At 36.7% G+C, this 14,634-nt stretch overlaps 2 protein-coding genes across 2 annotated transcripts; one reads left to right on the top strand and one right to left on the bottom strand.

The window, feature by feature from the left end:
* Positions 1-379: 379 nt before the first annotated feature.
* On the top strand, positions 380-2,884 carry LOC113285499 (small GTPase LIP1-like). The gene is made up of 7 exons (XM_026534373.1): positions 380-724; positions 1,235-1,326; positions 1,413-1,554; positions 1,690-1,994; positions 2,095-2,148; positions 2,248-2,378; positions 2,463-2,884. The coding sequence occupies exons 1-7, from the start codon at positions 628-630 to the stop codon at positions 2,647-2,649; spliced, it is 1,008 nt and encodes a 335-aa protein (XP_026390158.1). The 5' UTR covers positions 380-627; the 3' UTR covers positions 2,650-2,884.
* A 470-nt stretch (positions 2,885-3,354) lies between these two features.
* On the bottom strand, positions 3,355-5,636 carry LOC113287052. The gene is made up of 2 exons (XM_026535711.1): positions 5,236-5,636; positions 3,355-3,768 (listed from the first exon to the last, which is right to left on the bottom strand). The coding sequence occupies exons 1-2, from the start codon at positions 5,587-5,589 to the stop codon at positions 3,556-3,558; spliced, it is 567 nt and encodes a 188-aa protein (XP_026391496.1). The 5' UTR covers positions 5,590-5,636; the 3' UTR covers positions 3,355-3,555.
* Positions 5,637-14,634: the final 8,998 nt, after the last annotated feature.

Raw genomic sequence — 14,634 nt, 5'->3', positions numbered from 1 at the left:
ATGGGAGTGCTGAGATTGTGTCACAAGGGGGCAAGCTAACTCTACCTTTCATGTTAATTCCTGCAATATTATGTCATTGAGGCTCGAACCTGGGACCTCCTGAAACACATGAAACTTTGTTGAACTTTCTTGTTTTTTTTTTTTTTTTTTTTCTTTTGAGTATCCCGGGAACATGGGTTGCTGAAAATCAGAATAATCAACGAAGTTTTTTCCACATAATTAACAAAAAGTTTTCACGGTTTTCATTTTTTTCTACGTGCAGTCGTGCACTACCCACTCACAACAGAGTAAAAAAAGTCACCAAGCCCCGCACTCCCGCTTGAAAAATGTAAAAGGTGATAAGAGGACAAAATTACCACTGCTCTAGACAAATTTTCAAGTCTGAAAATAGCAGGTTTACCAAAGAGTAAATATGTTGTCGTTCACCTAGCCATCGATGATTCCATGAGCTTTTGCAAAAATTATGGATTCCATAATTTCAAACCACAAGTCAGTCATCCACCGGGAATTTCTAATGATTGAAAAATAGATTTTTAGGTTTTAATTCAGAAGAACCAGATATGTCAAGAGAAATGTATTTGACCTAAACAGGAGAAATCTTGAGTCCTTGAATTTGGATTGAAGAAAATGATGTTTTGGGGTCAAAATCAAAGAGAGAATATTGAACCTAGTAATGATGATCTTCATTGTGGTCAGATTCGTGTCCTTGTTGTTGGAGATTCAGGTATTCCCTTTTCCCTTTCTTATTCAAAATTGTCAATGTTACATCGTTTTCTTCTTCTGTTGATTGTGGCTGTGGATATTGTGAAACTTTCTACCAACATACAAATACTGTTGAAACATTTGGAGTTTAAGCAATGTATACAAATTATGTGCAATCTTTTTGACAATGTGATGAGAATGTTGGTGTCTGACATATCGACCTCAAAATGGGACACCCTGGTACTGGGTGTTGGACATGTACCTGATCCTAATTTAGATTAATGCATGTAGCTTGTGGAAAGTCCTCACTGAGAGGTGTTCAATAGGATTTGAAGAGGAACCACTTCATTTGTATGATGTCAAACTCTATGAGATATATTCCTATTCGTGCGTCTTTGTAAAATGGAGTGCATGCCTATTTGATTCGTAATAAATAGTTTTTGGGTTTATCGTGTTCTTATAGTATGCAATACCTCTTTAGATTCGATGATGTGTGATAGAATGCATATTTGAAAATTGACCCTAATGTCAGGTGTGGGGAAAACATCACTTGTGCGCCTAATTGTTAAAGGTTCTCGTATAAGACGCAGTTCGCCAACTGTTGGTTGTACAGTTAGTGTAAAGGTAGGTTAAATTTCTTACTTACGAGTCAGAAGTTTAAGCTGCAAACCTGGATCCCTCAGTAACGTTCTCATGCTTCTTTTGTCCAGCATACCTCTTATGGAGGTTCTGGTAGCTCTTCTAATAACAGCAGAGGTGATACAGAGAGAGGCTTCTTTGTTGAACTTTGGGATGTATCAGGACATGAACGTTACAAGGATTGCCGTTCTCTTTTTTATTCACAAATCAATGGTAGGGAAATTACCACTTTTGCTTCTCATACTGAACAGTGAATTTTAATTTGTAATGTTTATGGAGTTCCAATGCGTGCTTTTTTCTTTAAACAAGTTTACTTACATATCTTCTACTAATCCGTTCCAACTGCAGGCGTAATCTTTGTGCATGATCTTGCTCAGAGAAGTACTAAGTCAAACTTACAAAAGTGGGCATCAGATGTTGCTGCAACAGGAACATTTTCAGCTCCTCTTAGCTCAGGTGGACCCTTGGGACTACTTGTTCCATACATTGTCATTGGTAACAAAGCAGACATTACAGAAAAGGTAGGTGAACGGCTTAGTAACGGAAATCTTGTTGATGCTGCTCGCCAGTGGGTTCAAAAGAAAGGTTTGATTCAACCTAGTGAGGAACTTCCATTGGTCGAGAGTTTTCCAGGTAGTGGAGGACTCATTGCTGTAAGAAACTCAATCTCTAAATATTATTTGCAAAAGAACTTTTTTCGATGCAAAAACCATGTAATTTTATTTTTTTTGAAGCTTCTTTTGAACACTACAGGCTGCCAAAGAAGCAAGATATGACAAGGAAGCCGTGCTAAAGTTTTTCAACATGGTATGCCTGATTGGAACAATGTTCATACTAATAGCTTTTAATTTTTCTCTCCAGTCTTTCATGGACTAAACACTGCTGGGAATCATTTTTGTTTTTCAGTTGATCAAAAGAAGATATTTCGCGGATGAGTTACATTCACCAAGTCCCTGGTCTAGTACACCATTTCAGAGACCTCCCCAGTGTTTGGATGAAGATATAAGCAACAGTGATCAGTATAATACCACTCCAAGGTTTGGCTCCATGATAAAAAATCTGTACTCAGTATATTCTGTGGCTCTTTAATCTCACTTGGAGTGTTTTGTGTGAAAATGCAGTTTGTACAATGATCCATACGCTTCCAACCTTGTTCCCCGAATTCCTTCACAAAGAAATCTCACACCTTCAACCACACTTTATCCTGAACAAACCCCGGTTTCTGCATCTGAGATCACCTCCAAGAATCTCCCAAGATTTTGCTCAACTGGATCTCTGGCAGCCAATAACACCAGATTGAAGTTTTAAGTTGCCATTTTCCACCATCTCTATTCTTTTGTACCCAGTATTTTGTATACTACTGGTAGTAAATAATAATCTCCACAAAGGAATGGCTCCAGCAGTGTGGTTGCTCTGAATGAAGTGTGAAATGATAGCTATTGATCCTCTGTTCAAACAGGGTAGATTTTGCAATGAACACTGTTTCCCAAATATCTATACACATAGAAGGTTAAGTTTTGAAATAGAAGGGTAAGTTTTGAAATCTGAGTACAGTAATTGTGTTATGTAGTTGCAGCCAGGCATGTATGCTTATGACTTGGATTGCCCCATTCAGGCATTCCGAAACCTCCTCCCAGAAACTAAACTAGCCTTGCTATTTTGCAGTGACATGAAAAACCAAAGAGAAACTACCCAAGATTAGGAATCAAGTTAATATCTTGATCCGGACTACACCTCTTTTAGGCCCAGAATCAGAACATTGTACAGCTTTTTGCTCATATCCCTTATTTCAATTCAAGCTATAAACTAGTGATTATTTAGCTATCCTGCATTTGTAGAGCAGGATATCATAAAAATCAAGTCAGACATACAAGCTACCAAATAAACTGAACCTTGTAGATTTTTCAATTCACAGATCCAATTCTTTCTGCTGTCACCTTAAGGAAACAATTAAACCACAAGAAGGAAAAAAAAGAAAGAAAAAATAACCAAATACGAGTATGAATTAAAACATTAGACTACACAAAAATGTACTGCTATTCCATTAATCCGTGTAAGGTCATTCAATATGTTTCGAGTTTTTGGTTCAAATAAACATGAACCCAAGTCATTTGAATGAATATTCAACTTTCTAACCGATGTCATTGAGATACAAAGATTCTAAAAGAAAGTGTTAATATGATATCACAACTCTGAGGTTCACAGAATTTACTTTCAGAAACCAAATTTTGCCAGAAAATCTCTTGTTCTCTTTCTCATCCGAGTGAAAACTATAACAGCACAAGCAATTGCCCATGGAGGGAAATTACCACCATAAGCGTTCAATTTCTCGAACCAGGCAGGTCTCTCTTTCAGGACGAATGATATTAGAAGGACAGACATTGCTAGACCAAACAATATCTTTGATATAGGCTTGATCAGGGAGTCCTGCAACCATCGACAAAATATGATAAATGAGAAAGTAAAAGCATAGTAGACAAAATTACGGAGGGAGCTGCAAGATTAAGATACCCTAACAAGATGGAGAAAAATGTAATGCTTCATGCTTGTTGTACTTTAACACAGACAAGTGCGCCTTATTAAATACTTAATAGGAGTATTCTAAACAGTGTTTATGAGCAACCACTTAGTCCTCTTAATAGGTCTATTGAAGCAGAGTCTAATGCTCGATGAGAAAATTGGAGTAATGCTTAACAGATCCTTCCCCATCAAAAGCCTAACATTTAAAAATCTCAGGAAGTGCTAGTTAGATCTACGGTTTAACGTAATGGCATAGCAAACATTCCCTCCATCAAAATCCCATGAGAAACGGAATGTTTTATTTCAAAAGTAACTTCATAAATAACACAAACAAAAACATAAGTTAGTCCATTTATCTAATTATCTAATAAAGCAACTACAATGCTCCTCATTAAGAAAGGCTATCAGAGAGGCTTACGCAATGTGCACCACCTCAAATTCAGCTAAGCTTTATGGGTGAATAGAGTGAATACGCTATTATTCAAGTATGACCTAACCTAGCTAACAAGGTATTTCAAACAAGGCAGATTCAGATACGCATACGAATATCTAAACGAGCAGACCGCATACATGAACCGATTAGTTACAATTTGTCATGCCTAACTAATTGTAATCCATTTCTATAAAGTTCTCTTAGATCATGCATCCTATGTTTCATATGATGAATCTCTACATTGCTATTGGCCCCTTTCCATCACCGAATTAGGGTTCCGGAATCATGACTCTAATCATCATCACATAATATGCAAGCAAACTCATTCTTATCTAAATCAAACAGTGTATTCAAAACCCAAACTTAAAAACAATTCAACTATATAATAAAGCAACTACAATGCTCCTCATTAAGAAAGGCTATCAGAGAGGCTTATGCAACCACCTCAGACTTTGCCCAAGCATCACTAGGAACTTCACATTCCCCACCAGCAGATTCAAGATCACCAATATTTACAGTAGTTTCTGGCAAAATCAGCTACGCTTTATGGCCAAATACACTAACTATTCAAGTATGACCTAACCTAGCTAAAAAGTATTTCAAACAAGGCAGATTCAGAAAACTAAAAAAGCAGACCCCGTAACATCATAACGATTGTGTCCCTAAAGAGCTAAACCAGCACCCAATTTCATTTTATTTAATTTTTTTGCGAGGGTTAACTTTGTCATGCCTAACTAATTGTGATCCATTTCTATAAAATGCATCCTATGTTTCATATGATGATCTCTACATTGCAATTGGCTCCTTTCAGTCATCGAATTAAGGTTTCGGAATCATGACCCTAATCACCATCACATAATATGCAAGCAAACACATTCTTATCAAAAACCCAAACTTAAAAACAATTCAAATTCAATAAATCACACACAAAAAGAACATACCTTTGGTTCACCATCAATGAAAATCACAGATCCATCTCTGTAAGGAAGCAAAGATCTACCGTTCTTAGCATTAAATCGAATAGGAACACCTCTTCCTTTATCAGTATTAAAAGCGAAGATCGATTTAAAACCATATTTATCAAGAATATCAACAACTTCTAATCGATCTTGATCCCATCCTCCTAAATTAGTTTTGAATTTATCAATTGGACCTCTTCCTTTTCTGTATACATTGATTTCAACTTCAGGTACTTTTGTTTTCACTGTCTTAGGGTTAGGATTCAGAAGAGGTTGTGTTTCTTCTACTTCATCGATTTTCTCTTCGATTTCGTCTGTTACGATTTCTTTCTCCATTCTCGATTCAATCTGAGAAAAAAAAAACAACAAAGACAGCAATTTGATGCGAAGTATTTTATTCGCAATTTTACCCTTTGGTTATGCCGGCAAGTGCGACTCCACAGCAAGGTTCGAAAAACGGGTCACGGCCCAGGTCACAGGTACTAGGCGTGACCGTTATAACGTGTTTTGACGGGTGTGAGCACGTTTTGGGTCAAAAACGCGTTATATAGAAATAAAATGCGTTTCTTTGACGTTTTTTTAAAATAACTGGTGTGATAACGGTTAAATAAGAAAAATAAATAATTTGTGATCTGAATTTCCTATGTAACGGTAATTACAGCTGTGAAAAAGGTTACAACGGGTCTAAATAACGTTGTTACTACGTTTTTTCATTTTTTTTGGTTTAATTTATTTATTTGATTTTTTATTTATTTATTTATGGGTTTTTAACATACAAATTTATGGATATCTAATAAAATTCACAACCCTAAGTCTATGACTTATAACAATGCATTGTAGTTATCGTCTACCGACAATATTTATACACGCATACTATCACTATCCACTTGATATGTTCAAGTTGTCACTCGAATAGTTCAATGCATTCCCCAATATTTCAATAATGCATATTCGGATTCAAAAGCAGTCAAAACTTTGTTGTCAAATAATACTCCTAGGCTCTTAGCTACTTGCTACAAGACTAACCAACAAGGAATGCAACAGGAAGAGAGTCAGAGACTAGCTAGAGAAAAAGAGAGTGAGAGAGGGAAGTCAGGGAGTCGATTTATCTTTTTCTTTTGCCATTTGGAGGTGTGTACAGTATATGCCATGTGGTCTGTTCTTTAGAGTTCAGACTCAAAAGTTAAAGAAATAAAACAAAAAAAAAAAGTAAAAAGAGTAGTTGGTTTCATGATCAAAGACATAGCTAGCCTGTGCTTATATACTCATGCAACGAGATTCCAAATGTTTCAAGAATATTTTGATTTGCTAGCTATTATGGCTTCTTGCCCAAAGGAATGCTTTAAAAGGACAAGAAGAGAATTGAAATGAAACCAATACCTCTGGTTCTCTGGTTCTCTGCTTCTTGCTCAAAGGAATGCTTTACATTTTGAATTTCTCAAATACAAGTTTAAGAGGTAATATTAATTATTTTTTGTAGATTTTTCATTCAATTAAAGATATAATTTATTAATACGTTATTAATTTATTTATTATCGTTTTTTTCTTTCATGATGTTAGAGTAGTGAATATAGATGTTTGAGAAATATCGATGTTTTTTTCTTTCATGATGTTTGAGAAATATTTAAGAAATGTTAAGTGAAGAAATGTTTCATTCTATTAGCGTATATTTACTTAATAAATGTTTCATTTTTATCTAAGAAATGTTTTAAGAAATATGGATTTTTTGTTCATTTTATTATCATTTATTTAAGAAATGTTTTAATAAATGTTAATATTCATAATTAAATAGTCCATCAACTTGAATCAGTTGGCACGTAAAAAATCATTGTTTCTTTATAAAAAAATGGCATGATGAATTGATATATGTCACTTATTGCTATGTGAAATTTCCTACTTACAGAATATAATGGAAGGATCAACATCTGCAAAACGAGATGTTTTCATGCATATTGTACTGTAATGAGTGATGGTAAAAAGTTGAAGTGTAATTTTTGTGAAAAAGAAGTGTCTGCGGGAATTTCGCGTTTCAAAATGCATTTGGCACAACAAAGAGGTACAATTACTCCCTGCATGCATGTGCCACCTGAGATTAAAAATTTAGCAAAAGTATGGGTGCAAGACAGAAACAAAGCAAAACGGCAACGAGTACCAGAAACTGAATATGAAGATACAGAAATTCAAGATATGTATGAAAATGAACCGTGGAACCCTGTGCATGATATAGATGAAGAAGAACAAGCGCTGGTAACACAAAAGAAAATGGGGGGGTTATCGAAGTTGAAGAACCTTTTTGGACGAAAAAGTAAGAATACTAATGCCGGAGAAGGTACATCACAGCGTCCACAAGCCTCTATGGACATACCTAGTTCTTCAATGCGTGCACCACACCAAGCACCTAGGATGTCTGTAGATATGGGGGGACAATATAATACTAATAGGGATTCTCAACCTAGTGATGAGTGCTAAAAAGTGCATATTTCTATATATTTTTCTTGGCATTTAACTCATTTTTTGTGCATTAATTCTACATTTTATCCCATATTCTGTATTTTCATTGTTTTCAAGAATAAATATTTTTATTAATTAATTTTGCATTTTTAGGTAATAAATAAAGTTTGGATGAATAGCGGAGCGAAAAGAGCAGAAAAGTAGTGAAAAGCCGGGAGGAATTACACAAGGAAGCCGCGAAGAATGTTGTGCACAAGACCAAAAGGCTAGAAGTGGGCTTGAAGAGGAAGAATTGTTCTTAAAGAAGATATGGGCTTGGCATACACAAGGCCCAAAACCCTCACCCAAAATCCATACCCGTTTTCCCTTTCTAGCCGTCAGATTGGATCATCTCAGCATCCTACGGTCGCAGCATCGCCAGTACATCAAAGTCCGAAATTCCTGACCAACACTACAGCACCTAACTCCATCTTGAGCCGTCAGTTTTGTTGTATCAGGCATCCGACGGTCGCTCCACATCCATTCACATCACGTCATTGGATCTTTCCCTCATCCTATCATCCTACGGATTCCCCTCACAAATCATCAAAATCCGCTACACTCGACCAACACTCTAGTACCTAATGCCTATATCTTAACCAAACATACCCTCCATCATTCCCATCGACTTCTTCTCCCCCATTCCTCTGCAGAAACACCTTCTCCCTCGCCAGTTCCATTAGCACCACCATACCTCTGCAACAACCACCAAAAGCCATCATGGCTCTCACCAATCGAAACCCATCATTATCCTACCCTTCTACCTACCTATTTCACCATTCTCTCTTCCTTTTCAGAAACCCTAGAGGAGAGATTAGTGAAATATGTCGAGCTAGAAAGAGAAATTGAAGGCATGGGAAGGAGCAGAGAAGGGAGAAGAAGCATGGGTTGAAGACGGACTCGTCTTATCACGTTTGGTAAGTTCGAAAATCAAAACCCTAGTCTACTGTCAATTTGGGGGTTTTTTGTATATGAACCCTAATTCTGTTGAGAGAGAATTGGGAGGAGGAGAGTGAGTGAAATAGGGTAAGTAATTAAACCATTCCCCTAATTTGTCGAAACCCTAGGTCCACTGTGTATTTTGGGAATTTGGAGAAAACAGGGTCTGAACCCAAATTGGGATTTTTGGGTATAAATAGAACTGATGTAAGTGTTGTTGGGTATGCCTGGATTAGCCAGAGTTCATTGTCAAACAAGCCTATAATCCAAAGGTACCCTAAGCCCAAAGCCCAAAAGGCTTCATAGTTAACCAACAACAGTTTAGGAGCCCAAAATAGCTAGAAAACTCCAAAACACTCCCAGTCTCTGTGGATCGACCCGTACTTGCACGAGCTACAACTGACGACCGTGCACTTGCGGTATTATTGTAGGCCCGTTTTTATTGCGCTTAATTTTCACACACCTCCGGGCCCACCAAGTTTTTGGCGCCATTGCCGGGGAGTGGTGGTGCCATCTGCTGATTTCCTTTGATGTCCTGCCCTGCAATCATTGCATGCAATCTTTGCACAAGATCATTGCAGAGTTGTCTGAGATCATTGCACTCTTGTTCACTTGCAGGTGCCACAAAGTTGCTGCTGCAACTGAGATGGGCTGCTGCTACTATGCGAACTGGGCTCCTAGTCTGCTGCTCCTGAGCTGGGCTCTGTTGCTGCTGGGTTTGTGCACCTTCTGTTGCTGGGCTGCTGAACCCAACCGCTTTTGCTGGGCTTGCTGTGTGAGCTGTTAAGGACGATCCTAAAGCCCAACTGGGCTGTGCAACTAAAAGGGGACTAAAAGCCCAATTGGGCTTCCCTCCAAAAAGGTAAACCTAAACCCAAACCCAAATTTTTTGGGCTTGTAATTTTTTTTGGGGTTTATATTGTTATTCTCTTTTGGGCTTGTAATTTTAATTATCTTTTTGGGCATGTAATAATTATTTTAATTTTAATTTTATTTCTTTCTTTATTTGGGATTGTAATAATTTTAGTTTTATTTTTTTTGTGGGTTTGTAATAATTAGTTTTATTTTTATTTCTTTCTTTATTTGGGCTTGTAATTTAGTTGTTTGTTAGGCTTGTAGTTTCTTAATAGTGGGCTTGCTCTAAACTTAACTTTTTGGATTTTGGGCTTGCCTCTTTTGTGAACCAAACTTGACTAAATTTTGGGCCAAAAAAAAAAAAACCAAATTTTTGAAAACCCTTTAAAACCAAAAAGTGTGCTTTGTGTCTTTTCAATATGGGCCAACCTAATGCTCTCCATGAATACATGTATCCCACAATAAAAATTCCATTATCATGTATTGTCTTACCTCAAACCAATAAACCTTTTAAAATAAATGCAAGCATGATACAAATACTTCCTTTATTTCGAGGGTTCGATTCTGAGAACCCCTATACTCATGTAAGAGAGTTTGAAAAAATTTGTCGGAATATGCAACCTGATCATATGTCCGAAGACTCTCTGAAATTGCGTTTGTTTACATTTTCTCTAAAGGAAAGGGCCAAAACATGGTTTTACGGTTTGAGACCAAAATCAATCAACACTTGGGACCAACTCACAGATCTATTTTTCAAAAAATTCTTTCCACATCATAGGACCATCGCTATTCGTCAAAGTATCAATTGTTTTGTCCAATTGGATGAGGAAACTGTTTTTGACTATTTTGAACGTTTTAATGATTTGTTGAGCGAATGTCCACACCATGGATTTGAGAAGTGGAGACTTGTCGCTATCCTCTATGAGGGACTAGACTTTAAATCTCGAGTCATGGTTGAGTGTATGTGTAATGGTGAATTTCTTGATAAAACTGTGGACGATGCATGGAAATTTTTAGCTGAGATTGCAGAGAAAACCCGTCAATGGGAATCCATTAGGGAAACTGAGACACTGCCACATGATATAGGTGATAATGAATTGAACTTTGAAAATAGCATGTTTAGTCCTTCCCATGTGTATGATATTGAATATGAACCTAATCTAGAGGAACATGAGTTGACTAATGACACCAGAACTGCTAATAGGGACAAGTATGCATATTACTATGATGATGATGATGATAATGTTATGTTAGAAGAACATGTCTATGCTGAAAATGTTGTGGAACCTTTGGTTTCAAATACATTAGGCTTTTCTTCCCCGACCTTCATGAATGATATTTCTTCTAATATTCCATATGCATGTGATGTTGATACTGATTTAGATATTGTGCAATTATCCTGTGAAGAGCATGACTTAGGTAAATCTTCTGTTGACACTAATGATCCTATGCATGAAAACATAGTTGATGTGTCTGATTCCATACTTAAGCCACAATATATTGCTTCTGTTGATGATAATTTGAATATATCGGATAACCATGATTCTGAATTAGGACTTGTGCAAATTTTTTGTGATGATGAGCATGCTACACATCTTGAGTGTGACTTAGATAATGCTGATGTGACTGATAATATTGATACTGTTGATCCCATGCATGTGAGACACTTAGATGTCACTTTCTTGCCTAAGTCACAATCTGATAGCCTTCCACCCAACCTAGAGTTGGTTTGTACCCATATTGTCAAACCAATTTTTCTGAGAGTCCCTAATCTAGGTTTGGAACTGTGTGCTTCCCAAGTCCTTTTGGACTATTTTGCATCTAAGTATAATATCTTTGAGGAACCACAGTTGGAATTAGCATGTGTACCCGTCCCTAGTGAAGTTCATTTCGAATTAGACCTTGTGCATGATGAACCCCAAAAACTGCGAGATTTTGTTTTCAAAATTTTATCTGTTGAAAAATCCAGGTTTGGGGGTAGCTCATTTTGTTTCACAGCTTCACTTGCATGCCTATCATATTATTATTGTGTGAAGCTGTTGAAACCTCTACACTTTGTCTTTTGGGTTGATCCTCAACTCTTTAGATTGTTAGTGTATGGTGAATTTTTTGTATATAATCCAGTAGATAAAAATTTTAAAAATCCTTTTGTTCTTTTTGTATATATTTTGCTAATCCAATATGATCTCGGCTGACATATGTTGGATTCTTGCCTTGAATAACGGAGTTCTAATATTGCTTTCGCCGAAATCGGGTATTCTCTTTCCTTTTTCTCTACTCAACATGATCCTCTTCATATGTTGTATTATAATTTTTTTTCATATTTTGAAACATTGAGGACAATGTTTAGTTTAGGTTTGGGGGTATAGAGTAGATACCACGATAACATGTTATAATTGAAAACAGAACTCCCTCTTTTTGAAAAAATTAAAAATTCCAAAAAAATTAAAAAAAATAAAAAAATAAAAAAAAAATGGAGCTCATTTACCTTGAAATGTTGACTCTTGTGCAAATATGTAATTTTTAGGAGTCTTAGTCTAGATATTTAGGCACCCTGATTCTAGCACAATTCACATAGTGATAAGAAACTTGCACACGCACGATCTACCAATACATGTATAACCTCGATCTTCAAGGTGTTTGATAGGAAGTTTGATTGCCAATCACTTTAGAATACTGAATGAGACTTGACTAGCTTGTTCTTTGGTTGGCTGGGATAGAAGTTGGAGGATACGTTAAGAAAAGCAACCATAGAATTTGACCGGATGCATTTGATAAGGGCCACCTCTTGCTAAGAGTCATGTAATTATGTTTTTCTTTTTGTTCATGTATCAAAAGTTTCACTATGTTGTAAAGATCAAAGTTATTTCTTACAAAAAAAAAAACAAAAAAAAAAAAAAACAAAAAAGAAAATCAGAAAAAATATCAGGAAAAAAAAAAGAAAAAAAAAAGAGAAAAAAAATCAATTATTTATTCCATGTTTTGTCATGTTAAAGACAATATTCTCTCTTGTTCCAAAAATAAAAGAGAGTAATCAATGTAAATAAGAGTCATGTAAAGAGTCATCTTTTTGTTGTAAATAGTCTTGTAATAAGCAAGGAGGGTGCAGCCATCGATGTATAACGCGGGTAAACTGAAATATCACCAACTCATTGGGTGAACATTCACAATTCTCGTAAAGCCGGACAGCTAGCTTGGCTTAGAATTCGGTTCTTAGCCTAAAAACTATCTCTTGGTGGTTAGTAGTCATAACTTCAGATCATTCTAGAAACATGTGTAGATACACTTTACACTCTTATCACATGGCTTTATTTGTTATCAGTGCTAGGATTGTGCCTTTGATAGCTAGATTGACATCTCCATTTTGCTGTGAGCTTAAACTGACTTGCACATGTCACATTTGATGGAATCTGAGCTTATATTTTGTCTTAGAACTTTGTAGGTACGTTCTAAGCAAACCTTCACGAGACTTCACTCGTCCACTAGGGACACTTAGTGGTTTAAAAGGCTTAGTGCATACGCTAAATGCATTCGAGAGACCAGCGACAGTGGTATAGGTAGGATTTCCTTAGTTTTGTTTTACTTGAGGACAAGTAAAATTCAGGTTTGGGGGTATTTGATGAGTGCTAAAAAGTGCATATTTCTATATATTTTTCTTGGCATTTAACTCATTTTTTGTGCATTAATTCTACATTTTATCCCATATTCTGTATTTTCATTGTTTTCAAGAATAAATATTTTTATTAATTAATTTTGCATTTTTAGGTAATAAATAAAGTTTGGATGAATAGAGGAGCGAAAAGAGCAGAAAAGTAGTGAAAAGCCGGGAGGAATTACACAAGGAAGCCGCGAAGAATGTTGTGCACAAGACCAAAAGGCTAGAAGTGGGCTTGAAGAGGAAGAATTGTTCTTAAAGAAGATATGGGCTTGGCATACCCAAGGCCAAAAACCCTCACCCAAAATCCATACCCGTTTTCCCTTTCTAGCCGTCAGATTGGATCATCTCAGCATCCTACGGTCGCAGCATCGCCAGTACATCAAAGTCCGAAATTCCTGACCAACACTACAGCACCTAACTCCATCTTGAGCCGTCAGTTTTGTTGTATCAGGCATCCGACGGTCGCTCCACATCCATTCACATCACGTCATTGGATCTTTCCCTCATCCTATCATCCTACGGATTCCCCTCACAAATCATCAAAATCCGCTACACCCGACCAACACTCTAGTACCTAATGCCTATACCTTAACCAAACATACCCTCCATCATTCCCATCGACTTCTTCTCCCCCATTCCTCTGCAGAAACACCTTCTCCCTCGCCAGTTCCATTAGCACCACCATACCTCTGCCACAACCACCAAAAGCCATCATGGCTCTCACCAATCGAAACCCATCATTATCCTACCCTTCTACCTACCTATTTCACCATTCTCTCTTCCTTTTCAGAAACCCTAGAGGAGAGATTAGTGAAATATGTCGAGCTAAAAAGAGAAATTGAAGGCATGGGAAGGAGCAGAGAAGGGAGAAGAAGCATGGGTTGAAGACGGACTCGTCTTATCACGTTTGGTAAGTTCGAAAATCAAAACCCTAGTATACTGTCAATTTGGGGGTTTTTTGTATATGAACCCTAATTCTGTTGAGAGAGAATTGGGAGGAGGAGAGTGAGTGAAATAGGGTAAGTAATTAAACCATTCCCCTAATTTGTCGAAACCCTAGGTCCACTGTGTATTTTGGGAATTTGGGGAAAACAGGGTCTGAACCCAAATTGGGATTTTTGGGTATAAATAGAACTGATGTAAGTGTTGTTGGGTATGCCTGGATTAGCCAGTGTGTCCAGAACTGTGAGTTCTGTAAAAAATTCTATTTTATGCTCTGTTTTTATCCTTTGTTCTTCACTGTTTTGCTATCCATGTTTTTCCATGTTCTGTGTATTGTTCAGTTTCTCCATTTGATGTAATGTGCTGTTGTTATCCATGTTATGTTTCATGTCTCCTGTTATGTTATGTTTCTGTAATATTTGTATCATGTTCTGTACTGTTTCTGTTATGTATGTTCTGAATCCCAAATGCTAGGACTAGATGAAATTATGAACCAG

The sequence above is a fragment of the Papaver somniferum genome, chromosome 6, assembly GCF_003573695.1.
Source record: "Papaver somniferum cultivar HN1 chromosome 6, ASM357369v1, whole genome shotgun sequence".
In the NCBI taxonomy this organism is placed as follows: domain Eukaryota; kingdom Viridiplantae; phylum Streptophyta; class Magnoliopsida; order Ranunculales; family Papaveraceae; genus Papaver; species Papaver somniferum.
The sequence above is the reverse complement of the archived record's forward strand: the minus strand, read 5'-3'. Positions and strand labels throughout refer to the sequence as shown.